The 24,627-nt window shown below is 34.6% G+C and overlaps 2 protein-coding genes across 2 annotated transcripts in view; both read right to left on the reverse strand.

Annotated features, from left to right (window-relative positions):
- LOC105735548 (uncharacterized) overlaps positions 1-24,627 on the reverse strand; it is a 113,100-nt gene that overhangs the window by 949 nt on the left and 87,524 nt on the right. The gene's annotated exons all lie outside the window — the stretch shown is intronic.
- Positions 35-23,516, reverse strand: LOC147657779 (uncharacterized). Its single transcript, XM_086907344.1, has 3 exons — positions 22,950-23,516; positions 15,160-15,236; positions 35-77 (listed from the first exon to the last, which is right to left on the reverse strand). Exons 1-3 carry the CDS (start codon positions 23,514-23,516, stop codon positions 35-37), a joined length of 687 nt encoding a protein of 228 aa, XP_086763470.1.

Genomic DNA, 24,627 nt, shown 5'->3' on the forward strand with positions numbered 1-24,627 from the left:
TATTCTTCAAATATCACATAAATTGGAACATTATTTAGATTTTTGTACATTCGAATTTTTCGTAAATGCCTAAACACCTACAATCCGATAATAAATATTGTATAATTACTTCTATACGAAAAAAATTATTTCTTACAATATCAGGTGATAAAAATCACGATCTTCATGATCTTCGAATGATCTCTTAAGACTAACAACTACGTCGAATGTGTAGAAAAGAATAAAGATATAATCTGCTAAAATTAGTAAATACAGATTAATATATTAAATAAAAATCATTTTTTTATAATGAAATTAATCTAAACAATTCATCTTAATATATCTTACATTTAAATTTATTTCGAGATATCGAATTACACATCTCAATGTTTACAAATTTTCTCTGTTCGCAACAAATATAACAACGAATATATTTTTAAAAAATTATCATGTAAAAACGCAAGAGATATAAGAGAGCATCTACACGAAAGACAAATCCACCATAACGCAGATATAATTCCAATGCTCGTGGACACAGGCTGGTCAATTGTTTTTTAGGCCAGAACGATTCGATTAATCGATTCAACGGTGTAGCAACGATGCGCCATATGGCCGATCTATCGGAATTCGTCCCACAGACTTCGGGCACACCGAATCAATCCGACCGAATGCGTCTCGACCGTGCTGTCCCCGTCACTTCCGTGCGCCGGCCAACTTCCTGTGCGCACTCAATTCCATCCAAGGCTAACATATTGGCGAACACGACTCGGTGAACGAGTAGATATTATGAAATAGCGAAAGATCGTCCGATTTCGAACCGTGCTCCAACCGGATGAACGTGGAATAATGGAGTTGGACCAAGTTGGATCAGCTGAATTAGGAAATTTTTGAATTTTTCGTACGTAAAGAGACGAAGATTCGAAGATGCTTCGCTTTAGATTTATTCTTATCGACGAAATTTTGTTATTGAAGGTAAGGATTTGGGGATGTTACATCTTTGCTTTCGATTCACTTTCCTGTTTTTGTTTTGTGCCGTTAAATATTTAAGAAAGTGAGAATATTCTGAAAATTTGAGAAAATTCAAAATGAATTTAGTGGATTATGTTTTTAGAAATGTTATTCGTATTTCTTCACCAATTGTGCAAAAGAAAATTATCGGAAAGAATTTCGAAGGAACGAAGCGTGACAAATTATTCGAAGGAATGGATCGAATTAAAATTTAGATTATACGGATCGTTCATCAATCTCCAAATGATAATCGATTCGGAGATTATTGAAAGCAGCAGATGTTACTGTACGGAATTCGAGAAGACGTCAGCGAAAACTTAATCGATCTTTTATTACGAAATGGATTAATCAGGAATAATAAGACGAGATTCCAGAGCAAATTCAAAAAGCACAACGATAAAAGATTTTCCAATCGCGGTGCTAATTTTATTTCCTCGATTCATCCCTTGCTCCTCTACTTGTTGCAACTTATCATAAGCTCACTCGTGTTCTGTATCTACCTGTATGCATCAATTAATCAAAATTGATCGAGAAAGTGGTTTAAGAAGAAGGAAGAACATGAATGAAATGTATTCTAGTCTTCTTTATCTCACAAATATCTTTGTATTTTATTTCATTCCCCCAAAATTTTGTATTAGTTACGTACAAATATAAATTGTGAATCGTGGAATCGAATAAAAGGTAAAAAATGAAAAAATCCTTGATCGAGATTATCTGTTCTTTTTTTTACGTGAAAAATATTAACAAAGAAGAAGAACAAGGAATATCGCTTAATTTTCTCAAGAGAGAGATTATATCGCATGAATATTAATGCACGTGAGAAAATTTCGAATGTTAAACCTCTTAAGAATCTTTTTTGCTTCTGCACTTCCTCACAGTGACACAAATTTTCACGTATATTTTATTTAAACTCTAATAATACATATCATTCCTTTACACGACATTATCTGATTCGACATTTCAAATATTTATTCTCGCGTATATTTACTCGACGTGCAAAACAATTTGACAATATTAAACACAATATTAACAAGCTGATACATACAGAAAATAAATAAATAGAGTAAGTAACACGAATGAGACTAACAACGGGGAAAGGAAATGAAATATTGATATCGAATTAACGAGGATATAGACAATTATATAAATAATTTGACGAGTAATTGATTATTATGAGTATATAAAAAGAAACAATGCATCCCTACAAATCAAAGCATGAATTACAAGACAAAGTGATGAACAAACCAATTATGGAGCAAACAGAGCATAAATAGCTCGTGGCACGGAGGGACGAATTTATTAGCCCGGGAATAAATCAATGCAAGTAGAACTTGAAATGTGGACAGCTCGTGCATTAATTAAATGTCACCGAGCTTATAAGCCAATGTTTCCCAACGTAGAACGTGTGTCCAATATTTAATTAGGGGAAAAAAAAAAATATCAAAATCGTTAGAAAATGGACAATCAAAATCATGATCCGAAGAAAGATTGAAAAGTATTTGAATAAATATTCTAAAGTCACCAAGTTATATTACAAATAAAATAAAATCCAAACATTTTGTTAATTTATCCTTCGAGATATATTTAAAGATGAAAAAAATCGCTTCACGAAATTTTTTTAAAAAATTAATAAAGAATATAAAATCGATGATCAATTTGCAAAGAGAAACGATCGATGCACGATCATAATAATTTTCAATTGTCGAATCTAATCGGGGGAAAAAAGGTAAGAAATGGCGGGCCGCCATTAATGGGGATCGATTAATTCGCGGTTGATTCGATTCATGAATATTCACCGGCATCATTCGCCTGCTAATCCTGATTAATCGTGTATTTATGATTTATACGGTTAACCCCGGGGGCCATTTTAAAGTTTACAACCGCGGCCAGATATCGGGCCACGATTTATGTCCGATGAACACGTGAATTGGGATCGAGGAGTAAAAGTAAATTCCCGCTCTGCGACTTTCCATCATCGCCTATCATTCTTTTATTGGAATTCTGGCCAGAATTCCCTTCTCGATTGCGGTTTCTTTTCGTTTCTTTTTTTTCTCGTGGTGGACGGATATCGACGTTTCGCACGATCGATAACATTCCACTGTGGATTCCATTGTTTTTTTTAATAATTGACATTTCCAAATTGTTGGAGAAAGAAATCTGATATTCGCAGTATGTTCAGCATACTGTTGTCACTTCGATAAAATATTCAGTTTCATCGTGGCACGAAAATATACAGGGGAAATGTGGTCAATCCTTGTTGAAATGATTTTTCTTTTTGTACATTTTCAACGAATGAAACTGTGTTGTAACAGAAATGTGATAAAAGTGCCTCTTAAGACTCGTCGAATGTTAATTTATTAAACTATTATGATAAGATATAATAATAAAAATTGTTTACGATCGTGAAATATTCATAGATATTGAAATTTTGAAACAAAATTTGAGAAAATAACTTGTATTTGCATTTATGCGTTACATGTTTAAGGGAAATTTCGATAACCTTGAGTATCAAGAAAAAGGAATAAGGATAAGAATCGAGGAAAAGAACGATGAATTAACACGACATCATGAGTCACGGATATTTATTATCCCCGACCAAACAACAACTTGTCATATCGATGAAACAACTAGAACATGAAAGGCTCAAAAATAAGCATTCGAAACATTCTCCAATAATAAATCAAAAGATTGGCAACCACTTGAACGACTCACGAACATTCGACGAAAAAATTCTCTATTCCAAACATTGTTGAAAAGATTCACAATTTCTATTAGAAAATTCGAAATTATTCGATTATTCTCTTGATTCGACATCGATAACTGGAGCAAATCATTTGCATGAAATATGGAAAGAAAAGCGTGTTGTTCGTAAGCTGCGTGGAGATAATCGAGGGCGCCACTTGTGAATTTTCTCGAGTCGATCGTAAAAATAAAACGATCAAACATTGTTTTCTTCTCTTTTATTTCTTTCTTTCTTTTTTTTTTTTTTCGTAAAGGTTGAATTAAAGGTTTTTTCATAAAGGTTGTTAAGGATTGAATTCTCGGCTGAATCTGTGTAAAGAATCTTTTATGAATCGTTGATCGAACAGATGTGATTATTCTCGTGGAAAATGAGTCGATAAACCGATGCAATTGGACCCATTCGAAGCGTGATGTTTGCTTCGAGTTTGTTTGTATCGTTAAAGCTATGGACGTTTAAATATCGAATTATTAAGTTTGAATTGAAACTTCGCAAGATGTAAATGTATACGCGCGACTCGTGTTTCGAAATCTGCGAAATAAACGTGGTAATTTGCTTTCCGATTTATCCTTGATTACATGAACTTCGAGTGGACTAGATTCAATCGAGTGAATCAATTTTACGAAAAAATAATGGTTGAAACAATTTTACGAATTAAAATCAAATCGATTATAAGAATTCGTGATATTTGGAATACCGTCGGCAATAATCTGTAACTTGTGATTATTTAAAAATTTATTGCAACAAGAATCTTTTTTTTTTTTTTACAAATGAACAAATTCTGTCGTTTAATATCATACAAATCTGTGATGTAATAAAAATCAATTTCTCAAAATTAAATCGAAACGTTTACAATATAAGAGTTAAAAATTTTGTATAAATTTAATATCATCACAATTCCTATCTACTAATCGAAAACAATAATGATAAAAAGCTAATCAACGACGAATAATCGAACATTCCAGCTGCTTCTGAATTTTCAAGAGAATCGTGGAAGGAGCAGAGATCGTAATAACCCAATTCTACATGGATATACAACTCCTTGATCTTCAATTTACTCTACGCTGAATCGAAGATAAGTCATCTGACAAATCATCCGGAAAATTGCACCATCGCCCCCTTTATCAACTCTTCATTTCTATTTTTCCATCGCCCCGCTCTTCAACCCTGATCAAATATCAACAAAGGTGCGGTTATCCCCCGTTTCGAGTGTTCGATCACGGTCGGCCCTAATCGAGCTGCACTCGAAAATCAGTTCGAAAAAGTGGAGGAAATATTCGTCTCGCTCGAATATACCTGTTCGTTCTCGGCTCGTCGCTGTGTAGAAAGTCAAAAAAATTGGTGAAATTTTGTTATCGTATTTTATCCTGAAAATGAACAAGTATAAATATAGACGTGAAAACTGCATAGAAATTGTAGTAAAATTACGCTCTACCTGATTGAAATTCTTTTTGGAATTTTGTTTTATGCGGACGTCAGTTAATATCGAAGAAGAAAACTCGAAATCAAGAATTTTTTCAACGTCTCTTTGAATCTTTGAAACCTCGATGTATCGAAGACTTGTCGCAAGACTTTCTTGAATTCTAAATTTTTACGTCCAATGCTTCGTATCTACATTTTTTATTCTTGCAGTATTGGAATTAGAATTAGCAATGTGCGTGTGTGTGTATCAAAGTTAGGCCACTCTTTTATGCACAGAAACATTACCCTACATCCAAACGTAGCAATGGTAATATGCACTTGAATACTTTACTACTCTCGATATCGTAGTACTCTACACGCTGATACTCGAACAGTCTCTGTGGGAATATTTTATGGCCGCCGGAAATACGGATCAAGATGGCTGTGCTCTTCGAGTCTAAATTCTATTTCTCTTCTGGCAACCGATAGTGCGACGAGTGCCCGGGTTTGACGCCTCAATTTACTATCACCAAGATCATAAGTAATGAGAACGTGCGATGGGGTAAATGGTCCCCTTTGATGTGGAGACTTGGAACGTAGAATCGCATAATTTGTGCAAGTAGAAGGAATGTTACTTTTAGATGAATGAGAAAAAAGATCTGTAAAAAGATAAAAAGTTCATATTTTATGATAGAAATTTTAATAAATTCTTTTAAGATTTTCCATTCACGTTTGAATATTAGGAATTTGTTTGGTCATTTAACGTATATTGTTTTTCCTTAGTATAAAAATAATGAAAAAAAGTATAAGAACTTTGAAGAATTTTATCATTGAAAAAAGATTGTGACAGATTTTTCATTGAATATATTATATATCTTATTATTGCTACTATGCTTCACTAGTTCTACTGAATATAAACTATTATACTAATCTATACAATAGTAAAAAGAATAAATGTTATTTTAGAATAACATTTTTTTCAGAATAGAGCATAAAATATGGAACCAATCAAGTAGTACAGATCAACGATAGCAACGACTAATAACACACAATAACGTTTATTCACTTCCTCAAATTTCTTGCTTACGTATTAATTTCAAAAATTCCAATTATCCCACAATCAACCCTCAACCCTTCCATCAATTCTGCCAAAGAGAGAATTTTCTCTTACAACAAAATAACGTAACTGTTTCGATGTAACGATTACAAAACCACATTTAAAGAAACAAGAAGAAGAAAGAACTTTCAAGCATTGTTTTCACATTCGTAAAATAATACCGCAGTGCGAGAAAAAGTTTCATTGAAACGTTTAAAAAAAAAAAAATGTTCGTAAATACTTTTTCATCCCTTTCTCGCTCGAGAAAATAAAACGAGAGAGAGAGAGAGAGAGAGAGAGAGAGAGAGAGAGAGAGAGAGAGAGAGAGAGAGAGAGAGAGAGAGAGAGAGAGAGAGAGAGAGAGAGAGAGAGAGAGAGAGAGAGAGAGAGAGAGAAAGAAACAAAAACGTGGTTGTCGCGCTCGAAGAATTTTCGGAGCGAACTTGACTGACTTCCTCCCCCTCGCACTTCCATTTCAACCCTGCTCCGCGAAAATCACCGGGGGCGACAGGGGCCGATTCTCCCGCCCTGCGCGTCCTCGCGCGTTGCTGGTCGAAAATGAAGCCCGCGAGATGAACCCTCGTGGAAGGGGAGGGGGAAGAAGAAAGGCGAGAGAAACAAGGAGCGGGGGAAAGGAAGGGAGAAGAAGGAGAGGCTGGAGTGAAAAAGAAGAGGCATCTGCGATGAATTGTCGAGCTTTTGTGGGGAGATGTTTCGAAGGAGACGAGAATAAACGGCGGAATTGCTGGATAAATAGATGGAACGGGATCGAAAATGGGATGTTTAAAATGTTTGTTATTATGAGCAACTTTGTTGAATATGTTTTTGTTATCTCATTTATTTGAGAAAAGAGTCGAGTTTTTATTCAGTTTTCGAGTGTTTCATTTTCGAGAGGTATTTTTAGTATTTTTGTAACGAAGAGGGAAGGAAGTTTAGTAGAGAGAAGGAAGAGGCAGGATATAATTAGGATGAAATACGTTGGCGTGATTTCTATCGAATCGAGAATAGAAACAATAGGAAATTTAGTGGAGGATGATTATTTAAAATTGGCAGAATTTAGAATTTAGATAGATAGAATTTTATCGTAACTAAGAATAACATTTTGCAGATTTATGGATACTTTTTAAAATAGAAGAATCAAAGATCAGATTGGAAGATAATTTATTTCAGGAGTGAGTCTTTGAAAATGCATGTTGTAACGACATAGCTAAAAATAACTTGTACACTTTAGACAATGTTTCTTCCCAAAATGTAAATGTAAATTTAAGATCGTAATAGAATTTTTACAAGATCAACTTCCATTGTTTTACAACAATGCTTAAATACAATGTGAAAACAATTTATTCGTCCCATTTCTTTAATTCTTAAATTTTATCAAACTCTAAATCTGATTTTTAATCAAAAATTTTATCAAAAAATCTATTCACTTTTCATTTTTCAATGATTAATTAAACGTAAGAAAAAAAGTTTATCTAACTGTCACTATAACACACTCAAATGAATTTTTTATTCAATCTAAATCATTTTCTACCTATATACTAAAAAAAAAACACTATATAAAAAAACGTCATCTCGATCAAACAATAAACAAAACGATCACCGTAATCTTTTATCATCGAGAAAACGTCGAATGGAACGAAGTTTCACACTCAACAAGATTCGACAAATTGTCCTCCAATGTCGTTCCACAGGGAACGACAGATTTGTCGAGATACAGGTGTCACAGATTTAACGAACGAACGAATCCTCAAATTGCACGCGAGACAAATATCGGTGAAACGATGTGGCTACCCGGGAAAGTGCAATTATCGATACGATTTTATGCAATTATCGCTGATTTTCAGATATCATCCGGCATACTAATCTTTTCGAGATACTTGATTTATTTATTTTCAACGAAACGCGCCATCTTTTTATATGAAAAGATTTTCAATAGTGCACTCGGCACAAAATATCGTACAAATATTATATCCTGAAAAATTTTTTTGTTCTTCCAGAATGAAATAATAAAAATATGTACGTACAATAGCTGAATCGAATTCCTTTATAATGACAGCTAGAAGAAATGAAATACGAAAATTTTTTTTTTTTTAATAATCAGATAGTTTATATTCCGATACATAGAATCTGTAAAATTGAAGAATTCGAAGAACTTTTCGATTCTAAGACGTATTTTTTACAACGAAATTTGACTTCGAAACTTCTTTTCAATCAAAAATATTCGAAAAATCTACACGTTCGTGTAATTCTATATTTGACAAAAAGAAGAGAAAGGGAGAGAGAAAATCGTTCAGAAACAGAATTACCGTAACATTTCACAGAAACGTCACTCCCGTTCGCAAAAATTCTCCAAAAAAAAAAAAAAAAAAAAAAAAAAGAAAATCCAGAATTTCGAACGAACGTTTCCACAGGGCGCACAAGGAGATCGAGGCATTAAACGTGAATGTACACGTTTGAGCGGCACGAGATCAATTATGCCGGCTCAACTCGGTAACGAGAGAGCCTGTGCACAAAGACAGACAGCCAGTATCCAGCTACGAACAACAACGACCTGGACAAATTTCAATGACCCACATTCCTCCCTTCCCCTCCCTCATTCCTTCAATTCATCCACACTTACAACTCGAATCCATCGAGTATAAATTCGAGACGCAAGCACCACGCAGAAGGAGAGGTGCTGTTAAAATTATAATATTTATCGAATTTGGACCAGCGCCAAGCTCCATTACCATTATTGTTCCAGACCACCGCTAGCAAACCGAAATTCGTTCGGCCAATGACGGATTATTCGGAGATTCGTCGATTCTTTCGATCGTCGTTCGCGAATTTCGCGAGTGGGAATTGAATTTTGGATCGAGGTGAACCGCACATTCGACGCGCGTTGAATATTTACATTTTGTCGCGTGAATGATCGGCGAATTAACGCGATGAATAACGCGAGTGGTGGGGATTCGATGCGTTCGAGCCAAGGGGGGGGAATCCGCCGATTCGAAAATCCGCTTCTCGCCACGGGTACAATGAAATTTCGAGATTGCGATGCTCCGCGTCGCTTTCAATTACACAGGAATAGCCTCGTGGTTAATCTTTCGGTTGATCAGAATTTCATAAGGTGTGCGAGTGTAGAGAACGATTGTTCTGCAATTGTTCGATGGAACGTGGACGCGTCGAACGGGTTGCTCTATGAAAATGAACCGACGGGGTGGTTTTATGGTAATAAAATCGATGGTGTTTGGATGCTGGTTTATGAAGGATATTGCAAAATTTTTAGAGGAGGAATACTTGAAGTTTGTAGTTCAGTAACGAGTCGTATTTTACTTATAAATGTTTTGATCTGAAGTTGAAAATGAATCACGTTTCATGAATTGTGCTTGGATGTTATGTTAATGGCTGGAAGAATAAAGCTTCTTGAAATAAAACTTCTTGTAATAAATTGAGTCTCTAAAATTGAATCTCTATAATATCACTTAAATATTATTTTGATTTGTCAAATTCAATTGTTATTAACAAGTCTAGTCTTCGAAACATCCTTTCATCCAAGAAATTTTTACACTGTAATTATAAACCACAAAATGATATTTCCACAATACTTGCTTTCCAATTGTACTCGTATCCTATACTTTCAACCTTGAAACGATTTCGCCTGTGAAATTCCTCATCGAATTTCAACCCGAAAGAGATATCCGTTTTAGCGAGAAACTTGCAAGAAACGAAGTTGCAGGTATGGGGGGGATCTTCTTGTGCCAAGATTCTCAAGAGACAGAGCGTACTCATCTCCGGCGTGTTACCATTTTGCACGTGTGATATTTCTTCGATAACATCGCGTTTGATAAAAAAAAAAAAAAGAGAGGAAAAAAAAAATATCGTACTTGACGTGTCGCGTTTGCACGGAAAATTTCGTTGAAAAAAAAAAAAAAAGGAAATTGACAAGAAGACAACGAGCGTATCAACGTGATGATCACGCTTTTTGTTTCTTTTTTTTTTTTTATCACGATTCGTTTCGCAACATCGACGGACTTTATAGAAAAAAGTATAAAAGAGAAGAAATAAAGAGATCAGAGACGAATGACGATTTTAGTTTCTCTGTTTGACTGTTTGAACGAGACGCGTGCAGATAAATACGCACAATGGATGCAAAAGATTCGCAGATAATTGTATTTTTTTAATATAAATTATTAATTAAGATACGATTAAATTTAACATCAACACCTGTCAACGATTAAATTTAAAAGTTCTTCGCAACATATAAAAATTATTCGAATCGATACGCGTGAAAAATATTTTTGCACAGTGATGATAGAGTGTGGTCATCTAGAAAAGTTTTTGGAACTGTACTCACCGTAATTCATACAGGATTTGAAAAGAATAGAAAAGCACCGAGTCGCGACATTTATGTCTAGTTCACGATGTCTAGTTGTAATGTTTATTGGCCAATAAAGCAGACTCCATTCCAAAAACCATTAAAATATCCAAAAAGAGTAATGTGTGTATAAATATATATATATACTTTAAAGATAAAATTCAGAAATAATCTCCTCATTGATTCAATGATTTGAACTACTTGAAAATTATCGATAACTATTTTACTTATTAAGATTTACTATGGAACTACACGAAAATTAAGGATAAAAGACATACAAATTTCGTTAAATAAATCATTAAAGTTCCATTTCAAGATTATTAATAAATACAAATATAATAATTGAAATAATTATTGATAATTTTCAAATAATAAATAATGAGAGAAGATTATTTCTGAACTTTAGATTTAGATTTTTGAATATTTATATATAAAAGAAAGAGAAAGAAAGAGAAAAGGAGAGAAAACGTACTCCTTTCAGCAACTTCTAATTTCGAAATTATACACGACTTCATCAATCTGCCATCAAGTTAATCCAAATTCCTCATATTCTGTGCTTTCACTCGTCCACCATTCCCATAACTCCGTTGTATCCCCAACGGATCGATTTTCTCGCAATCATTAAGCCCCCGATCTTAAATTACCACCCATTAAGTCAACGTTCGCTATCCACCGATTTCGAAAACTCAGCAAGGAACACCTCTGAGGAACTCGCGGCTTTCTGTCGAGACTTGGTCGACAAATTGGATATTCCATCCGATGATGGAACGAATGCGATTAATTTCGATGACAGATTGTTTTGCGTAATATCTTTTCGAGAATACAATTTTATTTTCTTCTTTCTCCTGCACGAATGAACAGAATAATGAAATAGAAACGCGTTTGATATTCGTGCATTTCGTGTATTTCAATGCATAAAAATCTTAGGTTTAATAATTATATATATTATATTCATTTTATTCAGTGCAAGGATGTTTATCCTTTGATAAGTAAATAAATAAATAAATAAATAAATAATGGGGAATTGAAAAGATGAAACGTTTCCTGGGAAGAAGTTAACAATTCCGTCGAAATTTTAACGCATACGAGGTATATGAATTAGTTTAAATATGAGAATAAAATTTCATCAAAATGTTAAATGGAGAGGTAATTACTATCGTCCATCACGAATCGGAATTGAAATCGGGGAAAATCGAAAGGAATAAATTTCCAGAAAAACAAATTCCCAAACCATAATCGAATTTTCGTTTATCCGGTATGTATACAACCGCTTTCATCGTTCAAAAACTGTTGATTGCAAATGTTTCGCCCATGATTCGAAAAAAAAAAAAAAAAAAAAAGAGCAATCGAGGAATCATTGCCTGCGATTCGAGCGACATCAAAACGAGCAATAAACGGCGATAATGGAAACACGAATTCGAAACCGATTCGCGAAAAACTCATTAACGGAAGTATCGTGTTTTAATCCAAATTGGATTAATCCCAATGAAATGTTAATTTGACCGGTTTATAGAGTATCCTTAACGTTAAAATCGTACCATTAATCATTTATATCACAATTTGTTATTATTATTATTACTATTTTATTAAAGGAAATATATTTGCACGAGTAATGAAATATGTTATCGTTGCGATAATTTTCAGTTAAAAAAAGGAAAAAATAATAAAGTTTTGCTTGTAGGAAGGAAATATATTTCGTTTCATCCGCTATGAAAAAATGTTTCAGCCATCCATCCACGTTTACAACGAAATGCAAAATATCGAATGCATTCTTTTTTTTTTTTTTTTTTTTATGACGATTCTAGTGTTCTAGTGTTCAAAAATATAACAAATATAGATTTATAAGAAGAAAGACGAAACCTATTTTTTCCCCTTACAATCGAAATATATTACTTTTTGTAAACGAAAAAAGAGTGCAACTGTAAGAGAATAATCGCACGTCGATTTATTTAATTAATCTTTTTTTATTAAGCGCTTTCCACCAGCATAAAGTTCAGTTTTTTTTTTTTTTTTTGCGCGCGTATGCAGTATCGTTTAACATCGTTACGCCTTTGGTGTGTTCGCGTTAATTATATCACGACATAAATTGCTGAAACTTTATCGAACGCTGACGCGGCAAATTGAGCGGGCCGTTTTATTAAAAATTACATATAACAGTCAAACCACTACCAACTCTGTTGAACGTTTTAATCTTTCGTTTCAAAAACGTTGGCAAACCTGGGCGCGTTCGCACCAAGTTTCATACGTCTTTCTTAATTAAGATTTTTTCCTTTTTTCAAATAGATGATATCATAGCAATATAATAACAGATATTGCAAAAACGCGAAAGTTTCTCGTTACAAAATGAATTCAATTAGGATACTTGTAAGGCAAATACTTTATTGAAGTATCGTAATTTATTCATTTTTTTTTTTTCATAACATTCTTCGTTTCTGCAATAGCTATTATACGATAATATTATCTATTGTCAAAAAAAATAAATCGAAGTAAAAAAAATTGAAGAATCATCTTATGCTCTAATAAAAATACTTTTTCTGTATATTTTCACGTAATCCTCTTAACTTTCATTTCATTTTATTTTCGTATCAACGAATAACAACCTCAATATATAGAAATAACAATCTAATTGAAACATCCGGCAGGATTATTTTGCTGTGGAAATAAAAATAAAGATACCGTTAAAGGAAAAAAAAAAAAAAACTCTTTCATCAAAAATTAATTACTTTGATAAAATCAATATTCAACGTAAAAAAAGAGATATTTCAATTTTTAATTATAATATTAATTTCCTCTCGTTCTTCTCTAACAACGTTACGTTACCACAAATCTTTACGTAAATTTAAATTGCGTAGAGCCTTAACAAACAAACTGGTTTACACAGAAAAGGGGACGAGTCAATTAACCAGGGATGTTAGAATCCATGGGAAGCACACGTTTGGTATTCGAACCGAAATCATGTACGGATTTAACGGTGATTTAGCCAAGAGAATACCGCAGAGCAACCGCGTAAAATGTAAATCGTATCAATACTTGTTTCGAATGGATTTTCGAATAGTATCACGAGGCCTCTCGAAGGAATGCTCGACGCTCTGGTAAGCGAATTAACATCACGATCCGTTATACGATATCGTCAGGAACGAAAATTTATCGTTAAAAATAATATATCGTGGAAAATGAATTTTCAACTTTTTAATATTAAATTGGCTAATAAAGTTTTATTTCAATGGATTATATTAATATTGTTCTACGCAAAAATATGTAAAAAAATATATATATATATAAAATTGAATGAAAAATTAAAATGAAAGAAAGTTTATTATATTATACATCTGTTATTGAAGGTTTAAAATGCAACGTAGAGAAATAAATTTTATATCATTGTGATAAAAATATCGTTCTGATCGTTACGAGTATGAAAATTTGATAAATGATTATTTGTACCAAATATCGTGTAACGTATCTAAAATTCTTTATACTTTGTCAAAAAATAATTAATATTCTGTTACAACAAATACATGAATATTTTGAAAAAAAAAACATACAAATGTCAATTGTTGTATGAATCTTTGTATGAATATCGTCAATCATGATGCTCTGGCAATCTGTTTTTTCAATAAATTATACGTTCCTTTTCTCCTTAATAATTAAATGTAAACAATACAATAATAAAATATCCACAAAGAAAATTTGACAAAATCATTATACGAGAATAATTTCATCAAGTGAAACTTGTTTAAAAAAGAATCTTTCAAAATTTTTGTTAATATCATATCATTATCGAAATTTCTAAATATATATACATCGCATGAGACAAGTCGTGCATGTTTAATCACCTTGTCGCTCCAAGAACTCGTTACCTTTCGTTAAGTTCGTCTGAACGAACTCGTCATTTTAACCGTTTCTTCTCGACAATTTTTATATGCAAGTTTTAAACAAAGAATCGAAACTAAATTCTATTAAATTTCTTTATCTAAATTCAATTAAACCAGCACCGAATTAACTATGTAAATGTTTCTTATGCAAATGGAATTCCCATTCGATTCGAAAATCCGAATATTAAATCCCTGCTTTGAATTTCGAAAATCGTATCTTATCAATCATTCGTCGCAATATAATGGAAATTATTAAAAAATTCAAAGTGGAAGAAAAAGAATACAAAGTCACTCACACCTTTTTGAAATTAATTAATCGCCGCGAAGGGTTGACTCGCTTTATCACGCTTTTTCACGGTAAAAACGATGTTAATGCGAGAAGTGAAGCTTTGCTCGGGAAAAATACACACTTTGTCGGACGACAAATCGGATAAAATTGTCGGGACGACGTACTCGCTTTATCTTGTATTCAACGACATCCGATACACGTTAATTCCGCCCGTTTTTAAAGGCGAGCCCCCCCTCTCTAAGGGCAATAAGTTGTCCTTGATATCGCTGTTTCAAAGAGCGATTTAAACACCGGTTTATAGGTTGGGCATAAAGTGTCGTACACCATCGAATACCATTTATATTAATGTTACGATAATACGTGTGTCGACGCTTATTCGGAACTATTGATTAAGGGCAAAGCATCGCAAAGACTCACCTGCGATCGACGATCTCACGTATGCGACAATTTCGACGCGATTTTTGGATGGGAATTGAACGAAAAAAGGTACTCACCTGCAACAGAAAATGATCATTAAATGTATTGGTGCACTTTTCGTTTTTTATATTGAGAAAAAGAAATCGAATAGAATTAAATTTGAAGAATTAATAATGCGTGTCACGATTTATTTAAGAATCTGAAACGTAAAGAAGATTTGAGATGTATTTTTAGAAATTAGTTTTTGCTAGAATACAGATAGAATTCGACGCTTTCTCGATAAAATTTTATTGATTTTTGTTGATTGAAAAACTCTCTTTCTCGTTAGTTCTGCACGAGATATCAAACTTATATTCAATCGCGCGATATTAAAATTCCAAATTGATTTTAAAAATCGAAAAATATTAAACGAAGTATACAAACAACAACAAGTTTTATCCACGAACGATTTTATTTAAATTATAATCGTCGCGATATCAACGAATGTTAATTAAATATTCATAAATATTCATTCGCTAGGCTTTCTATCTTGAAAGATGTTTCATTCGAAACTCGTCGGCACACGTTCAATTAATCAAATGTCAGAGGCATCTGTTAACCTGACCGGAAACGAATTAATTCCGCGAAAGGATTGGTATATACGGTAATAATACGGCAATTAAAATTTTCAACTTGTTCACCAACTTTCCTACGCGAAATCTCCTTACACGCATTAAACAGAAATTAGAATAATTAATTCAAATTGCAAATCCCTTCGGATAAAACTAAACTGGGAAAGTGGTTACGATGTTATGCCCAATTTCGTTTGCTTAAATAACAATGTATAACATTAATATTTGATCGATTCACCATTATATCATACCATCTGCTTAAACTTGATGAAAAAGAAATAAATTTTTGAATCGTTAATAAGATAGAGGCAATAGAGGATAATGTGAAGTGAATGAAACAAAATATTATTATTTTTACACGGACGATAATTTATCTTTAGAATAAACTTTAAAATTAACGATCGGGAAAAGAATTTAACATCTGTGTTGTTACTTAAAATTGACTTGATATTTGAACGAAGCGAAGCGAGGCGAACAAAATTTTGCTTGTAAATACGAACAGACGGGAAAGGTTGTTTTAATTATTCCATAGAAGCTCATGAATAAATATGAGATCTGGCTACAGCACCGAAAACGAGCAGCCAAAGTGTACAGCATATATGGATGAGCGAAATAAAACGAAGGAACCATTTTTCTTATCGCGATTCTTTTCGCGTAATTTTTAATTTCAACTTTCTTCGATCTTAATCAACTGAATGATATTGAAATACATACTAAAATATCGATGATATTTACCCGATAATTTCGAGTACATACAAGATATTTCTAATGAATGATGTCGTATTAAACACGATCCACTACAGAAACACGAGGATCGAGCTTTTGAAAATAGAATTTCAAATTCTACGTTATAGAACTTCGAATTTAAATTCACGTTGGATGAAGAGGGACAGGAATAATGAATGCAACGGCGGAGTAACGGAGATAGAGCGATCTCATTTCCATCTCTCTCCTCCTTGAATCGCTTGTAACTCGATAAACAAGCCTTCCTAATTTTCGTATATCAAATTTTTACATTTCTAAAAATCGAATCTCCAAAACGTACGAATATATTAACCTCTGCGTGTATTTCTGTTTCCCCTAAAATAACGATTCAGACTCGACAATATATCAAAAAAGATCATCGAGATGGAAAATTGAGATTTAAAAATTCCTCCTTTCATTCTATCACTAAACCAAGTAAGAAATTCCAAACCAACTCCTCCTCCTCCAATAATACCACGTCACGAACAATTCCAAGAGATACAACAGAGATTTCGTTGAACGTGTACGAAATAAGAAAACGATCCTCGATTTCCACGTTGAATTTAATCGAGGATTCAAATTCCGTCGTCAGGATGGAACGTCAGGTCTGGCCCTATCCATCGAAACGAATCTCGCAGAAGGATCGTTCGTGGACATGGATCGGTTAAAACAGCGAGGAATAGTGGAGCGAGGAAGGGATATTGTAAAGACGAAGGTAAAGACGATTGTCGTCTCGTTTGCCTGGAGAGACGACATAAAAGGAAACGGTTTCCGGATATCTGGACCAGAAGCAATCGGCTCGATTCAACAGATATGAACAATCGTCAAAGGCGGAGGTCAGGGCACGGCTCTTTAATTTCTTTTGCACGTGGAACAATCTCTTCTATAAATCGTTGCAAATTGAAAGGGAACTTTGTGTTTTTTTTTTTTTTTTTCTATTTCGAGGGGTAAAAAGACGAGGAAGATGTTTCCTTCCTCGAAGGAATTTGGAGAGTGTGTATCGTACGTGCCTTTGTCGAGGATGGATTCGAAGCATTATTTCGATAACAGTGGAAATGAATGTTTTTCTATGAACTCTTTAGTCTCATTAAATTTCACGTTCAGCATTGTACGATAATCAGTATCGTGGAAGTACGTTTCGAGAAATTTAAATCATATAAAATATTTTTATAATTTTTTTATAATTTAAATTATGGCCTCGATCGATTTTCAATTTACGATGTAATTATTTTTTAAAAATCTTCATTCAAAAGTGATTGTCGCAAAGAAATGAAGGAGCCGATTATTCGTACCCGAACGCAGGCAATCTACCACGAATTCTACGAGAATTAAACCCCGAATTCGACGAATAATCCCGATCAAAAGCTCGGCTCGCCTAACGGCTAGGCAGATCATTTATTATCATCGCTTCTTACGCTGCAAGTCGATCAGAGCCATGTTAACAAGAGCCTGGAGAATTATCCGCGCGAAGGCGTGGAAACCGAAGGCACGATCTGACCAGTTAATCCAAGATTGATTGTTTCCCTCTTGTCCATCGACTCTTATCCCTTTGAGCATCCTCTTCTCGATGAAACCACGAGCTCGATTACGCGGTATATATATATAACACACGATAGCGATAGACGAGAGCATCACGATGATCCAATCGTTGTTATGAATGTGCTTGGCTGCGAAAACACGTGTCTCTCTCCCTCCTTCTCTCTCTCTCTGTGTGTGTGCTCTTCAAACATTGAAAGTGTAGCGTGGCAATTACGCGGACGGTGTTTCCATGGGCGACACTTAGATTGAAAATTGATTTTGAACGTGGTTGATGCGACAAGGTGGGGTGTCGAGTTGATTAAGGTATTTGCGATTGGACACGAAGAAGCGAGGATGGTGATGGATATCGAGGATATTTTGATATTGTGATATTGAATTTGATTTAGGGGGAAAAGAATCTTTTTTATTATTCTCTTGAAATCGAATATGAATGTATATAAATATGTTCGATTGTTTGAGAATAAATAATAATGTTCCGACGTTTTAATTTTCTCTCCTTTTTTTTTTTTTTTTTTTTTTAAGAAGCTACTTCAATCTTTTTATATACAAAATACAAAATTCTTTTCAGAATTTTATAAGACAGAAATAACTCACGAAGAAAATTAAACTCTTTATTAATATTAGTATCAAATTGTTAAATTCGATTACTTCCAAAATCATTGTTTTCGCATTTTTTTTGGGGGGCAAAATTATCCAATTGATCTCGTGATACTATCATAGCAATCATATTATAAGATAATCTATTCCAGTTAAATAAGAGCAAGAAGAATATTTTCGGGTATTTTTAAAGCACGATACATCAGATCATAGTCCTGCCAACTACGATTCGAATCTCGACTCGATGAATCTTTCCACACGATTTAAATGTAGAAATAGCGTTTCGAACAATTGAAATTTATAGCCGTATCGGCGAAACCACGATCTTTCATCGACCGATGATAAAACTGTAACGATACACGGCAGCCACGCCATTGTGCTCGACTTCTCCCCTCCCCCAGAAACCGTTGTAACCCGTATTTTCCCCCGGAAATACGTGTGAGAAAGTTGGCAAGACGTTATAAACTTCGTCCTTGCCACCTGCGCACTTCTTACGATTCCCAGGGGAGGGTAAGAAAGAAAATCGTCCGAGGTATCACACTTTTCCAAGCTTCGAAGAGATTCTCCAAAATACTCGTCACTTCTTATCTCAAAATTTTATCGTGGTTTACCTTTTTTCCAAGATGACTTTTCTTTCTTTTATGATAAACGTGAGAGTTTTGATCTCCGTTCCTTTCAGCTCTTTTGGATCAATTTCGCAATATCTGAATTTTAAGAGAGGGGAAAATATATTTAAATGTCCAATTATCCATACGAAGAAATTAAATATGAATTTTAAATTAATGTAAAAAATTAAAGAATCATTTTTTTTTTTGGATTTTGATGATTATGAACAACGAGAAATTTCGAAGGTGGAAAATTATTTATCCTAAGGATGGAATAATGACTAACGAGTTGAACAAGCAAATATCAAGTTACCAACTAATCACAATTCGGTTGGAGTTACTGAATCAGTTATAGTTGGTTCTTGATCCGTTGTTAGTTAATCAAGAATTAGTAAGGCAACAGGTCGAGGTGGTCGATCTTGGATAAATCGATTAACACTTATCCAACACTTAATCAACTTAATCAACGTTGTTGATCAGTAGAAATTAAACTCGCGCATGAAACTCTACCACTTTACGAGTTTATTATATATTCGTAAAGTAGAAGTAATTATGCAGCTTTTCTCGATTTCTTACTTGTGCTTTCGTTTCGAAGATAATCATCTTTAATTATTTTCTAATGATTTAAATCATTTGAAAAATGAGTCCTCAATAACTTTGCGTTTCTTTATAAACTAGGTAATTGGATCGCTTAAGAAAGAAAGAAGAAAACATTGAGAAAGTGCAGAAATTAAAGTTAAATTATAATATCGTGTAATGTTAATATTGAAACAATTTTGCATAATTTTATTATAGTAAAAGATCGTCAAAATTCATTTCTTAAATATTAATTTCTAAATATTTTGCTATATCAAAATAATTTCCATTTACACCACTATACTTTTAACCTCTTAATAATAAATTAAATAATAAATTAAATAAAATTATATACATTAGAGAATCCAGGATTATTCAAACATAAAAAAAAAATTCACCATCCTTAATTATTCTATCCTGCAAAATAATAAAACGAAAAACACAGAAAAAAAAAAAAAAATTCGAATTCGTCTTTTGATCTTTGATGTATTTCCACAAAAGAAGAAACTTTGTTCGTTAACTTTATGCGTGTGCACGCGCATTTTCCCTCCCCCCGAACATTCGTGAAACGAGTAAACTGAAAAAATTCCCTTTACGTACGTAGAGGCAAACGAGAGACAACGAGACAAAAGTTAAAAGCTCGAACGCGGTTTCTGTGCTCCTCGAGCGACCAACAGGAAGAAGGAAAAATTACCAGCAGAGCTACGTGACCGTACAAAAGTATGCAAATTCTTGGGAACTGTTTTCGAACGGTGGTTTCAAGGATTTCCTCCGGGATTTCTGCCGAATTTCTTTCAAAAATTCGACCAATTTCAAGAATATCTCGCGTTATGAAACGATATTTTCATTTTCTACAAAAAGATTATATCAACAGAACGTTTTGTCAATTCTGCTGGTTGCACAACCGAGCGGAGATCATTTTATATGAGAAAATAATGCCACTTTATTTATTTATTTATTTTTTTTTTTTTGAGGAAATTGAGATTGAATGTGCAGTATGTATATGTACAGTCGTCAAACGCAATATTTTCAAATTTACTTTTCTCGAAAACTAGGATTTAGAAACTTTATAATATTTTCTTTGCATCACTTTTTTCATTCTTTATACTTGGAAAAATAAATTCTGATTCTAATCTTAGTTACTTAATTATAAATAATTTTGTAAGAAAATTTCGTACGACGTTAAAAGAAGAAATCTTGAATTGGAGATATTTAAATAATTAATGGCTTTTTAAAATTAAAATATTTAATTAATCAAAAAGTATTGAACAAATATTCAATAATTATAATATTCTCTTAGTCGAGAAAAATTATACGGAATTATTATTACACGAAGAATTTATTAACTAGTAAAATATAATATTAAAGCTTGCGCGTATTTCAAAAAAAAGAAAAAAAAATCAGACTTACATTATAAATAAGAATTCGTGAAATAACAAGAAATTGTTATGTTTTGCAGATCAACATAAACAATCGTAACGTCTGATACGTCGGTATGTTGAAATTTATAACAGGAAGTATATCCACGTATGAAACGTTCGAAAGCGTATTCGCAGGACGTTAAAAAGTATTTGCATACGGCAAGTGTGTACGTATCAGGAACATGTTTCGAGATAGCGGTTGCGTTCAAGGAAAGGGAGGAGGGAATTTCAGCCAGATCTCTCGAAACGCGAGATGCGAGAAGAAAAAGGAAATTTCGAAGGAAATGCGATTTCTCGTTCGAAGAAATAACATTACGTACTTATTCATGAATCGTGTGCGATTGGTTCCGTGGAATCGAACGTCAAATCCTCAATTTCTTACTTAAGAAAGATTCTCGATGCGTGTTTCTCTTAAATTCCTCCACTCCTTCATAGAGAATTTTATCGATTCGCTTTAACGACGAGAATTCGTTAAACAACGAGAAAACGTAAATCTTGAACGGATATATTTTTCAATTTTCTTTACCATTAGAATTAATCAATTGGAATTTGATCAGATTCGACTTAAAAAAAAATCTATCTCTCTTAATCGTAATAAATAAATAAATAAGAAGAGAAGTAAATAAGATACGAAAAATAAAAAAAAGAATCAAGGAAAATCTTTAAACATTTCATAATCCTATTATGAAATATCCATTTCGTTCGAAGCCTCCAAAAAGGAAAAAAAGAGAAAAGAGGGACGCACTCAAAGAATTCGCAAAATTAATCCGAAAATAATCTCTAAGCCGGAGAAATTGCAAGGTGTGTTCTATATCCACCACGTACGATAGAAATTTCGTTTCTCGAGGGGCAAATGCATTCGTCTCGGCTAATTCCTCGGAATAAAGCAGCTAGGAACGAGGCCTTTCTCGAAAGATAAGAAGCCTCGTCCAAAACAACAGCCACAACGATGAGCGAAGGAGGGAGAGACAGAGAGAGACAGAGAGAATGCAGGCCACCTGCCGATTGAGCATCGTAGCAAAGGAATATATATATATATATATAGAGAGAGAGAGAGAGACAGATGTGGCATGAATATTTCAACCTCTCTAAGTGTCTCTCGCCACGACTGCAAAAGCTGTTTCAAGTTTAACAAGGCGTCTCTAGTTCCTTCGAATCCTTCGCGCCTCCATTGTTCACGGTCGATAACACCGTTTTTTTAACTCGCATATGAGCACTCTTTGAATGTATTCATACTCTCATCGTGACAAAAATAGAAGAAGAAAGAGAAAAATTTCACGCGCAAAGATCACATCGATTCATTAAGGGGATGATGGAAAAAAGTATATAGAAGATGTGAACAATAATCCTACTTTCTTTACATAAACAAATAAATATCCAGGAGATTTCTAAACTTAGAAATACTAGAAATTAAAGAGGATTATTTAACAAAAATTTTTTCCCTGGAAATCGAATAGAATTCTTCCTACTTCTCTAAAATATCCTATTTAAGAGGAATATTTAAGAAAGATTTTTCCACCAAGACCATATTTGTCCTATGAGACAAAGATCAAGGATACCACATATATATAATTCCAATATAATTCCACGAATCATCATCCTTTAAGAACCCCGAAATTTCGTTATCTTTCCACCGTTACATCCACTTCCAAGCCAAACTTACGGCTTATTAGAAGTTCCACTATCTGCCAACTTACGAGATCTCGCTTCACGCTTCTGGGGCTGAACACCATTATCCGCCTGTGCTTCTTGATAAGTTTGCTGAGCCTCTGCGTTCTTTGGGCGCAGGTCAAAGGTTTCTCGGACACGTGAAAGTCGTCCTGCATCTCGGCATCCTCCGGCTCGCATCTCTCGACCGGCGGGCTGTGCCTCGGCGTCACGGTGCTCAGCGGCACCACCCTCGCGATCAAACTCTCGCTTCTCACGCTCCACGTGGACGCCCCGTATCTCTTCATGTTCATCAGATCCCCTATGCTGCCCCTCACGTACAGATTCCCCGATTGGAGGTTGGTTCTCGAGAGGGCCGGCGAGTGTGGAAGAGACTCGGAGCATTTCTCCCCCACATCCGGTTTGTTTTGCAGCTTGTCCAGCTCCGACAACGAGGATCCACGACGGATTCTCGGCTTCAACAATTCGTTCTTCTTCGCCACCCGCTCCTTCTCCCGGTTCACGCTCCTCGAGGACAAGGAGGACTTCATCGCGAACAGGCCCGCCTTCAGTGGGAACAGGAGAGCCCACTCGGTTGACTTTTCTCGAGACTCCATCTTCTCGATTTCGATTTCTTCTTTCTTTCGATATACACGAAAAAGTATCAACTTGATCTATCAAAACTCTGTTAAACGAGTCTCCTCTCTCTCTTTCTCTCTCCTCTTGGTGTAAAAAAAGTTTCAACTATCGACTATACTCGATGTATATGTATATATATGTGTATATAAAAATACGTAAAAATGTACGTATAACAAGAATACAGACGTATCAAACGTGTAATAATAATAATAGAAAGAAAGAGCACTGAGGATCGGATGGCACGCGATGTTCACCGATCATTTTCAGCAACTGCTCCAACTAATGATTGGCCGGTAGGATATCATTAGCCAGGCGATATACCGGCATCCGGGCTCGCCGTTGAACCCCTTCCGGTCGCCCCGTTATCAAGCTTCCAAGGAAGTTGGAATTTGTAGGACGCGCTCCGCATTCCGTGCCACGATCGCTCGATAATTTTCCAACGGAGTGCACGGCTCCTTCGAGCGTTCGTCGACGAGCAACACAATTTCACCAAATCACATACACCAAATCACGAATATCGTAGAAGAACTTTGTCCAACCAACTGTGTCGTTGCAACTGCGTCGAACCGGGAGACGATTTTCAACAAGTTCTAGAAAAACGGCGATGGAAAAATCGTGGAAGGGAAGAGCATCTTGTTCGTAAGAGCAGCGCGATCAGACTCTCCGACAGATCGTGCAGGGAATTAAGGCGAAGGGGGTGGTCAGCCCCTGACGGACCTCTTGGCGATATTTTCACTTAAGTTAACACGACCCCCCGTGCGGATGTCCCCTTTGCCATCGCCGATACTTCCTTTCTAATAAAAGCCTAATAACGATCGATAACTCGCCGACTCCAGCTCCTTTCCTCCACGTCGCGTCGATTCTCTCTTTCTCTCTCTGGATTCTCTCTCACCGTTCTTCTTCTAAAGGGATAAGAAAAATCCTCTCCAGTTCCTTCCAGTTGGACGATTCATGCCTGATCATCGTACCGTCAACTAACACGATACTGGGGAAAAAGGATACGAGTGTTGGTTGATGACGAGTGGCCACGAGTGATAACGATACACGGTGGGAGAGGAGACCTTGAGGACGAAGGTGATATCGTTAATT

The sequence above is a fragment of the Apis florea genome, unplaced genomic scaffold, assembly GCF_048593485.1.
Source record: "Apis florea isolate Af1SG1 unplaced genomic scaffold, ASM4859348v1 contig_2839_pilon, whole genome shotgun sequence".
NCBI classification, from domain to species: Eukaryota; Metazoa; Arthropoda; class Insecta; order Hymenoptera; family Apidae; genus Apis; species Apis florea.

What these genes read in the sequence shown, in the direction of transcription:
- LOC147657779 (XM_086907344.1), bottom strand. Translation starts at nt 23,516, where the DNA reads ATGGAGTCTCGAGAAAAGTCAACCGAGTGGGCTCTCCTGTTCCCACTG. An exon ending in GAAGCGTGAAGCGAGATCTC is followed by an intron (nt 15,237 to 22,949) that starts GTAAGTTGGCAG and finishes TTTCTGTTGCAG; the next exon opens with GTGAGTACCTTTTTTCGTTC. An exon ending in CGTGAGATCGTCGATCGCAG is followed by an intron (nt 78 to 15,159) that starts GTGAGTCTTTGC and finishes ATCGGATTGTAG; the next exon opens with GTGTTTAGGCATTTACGAAA.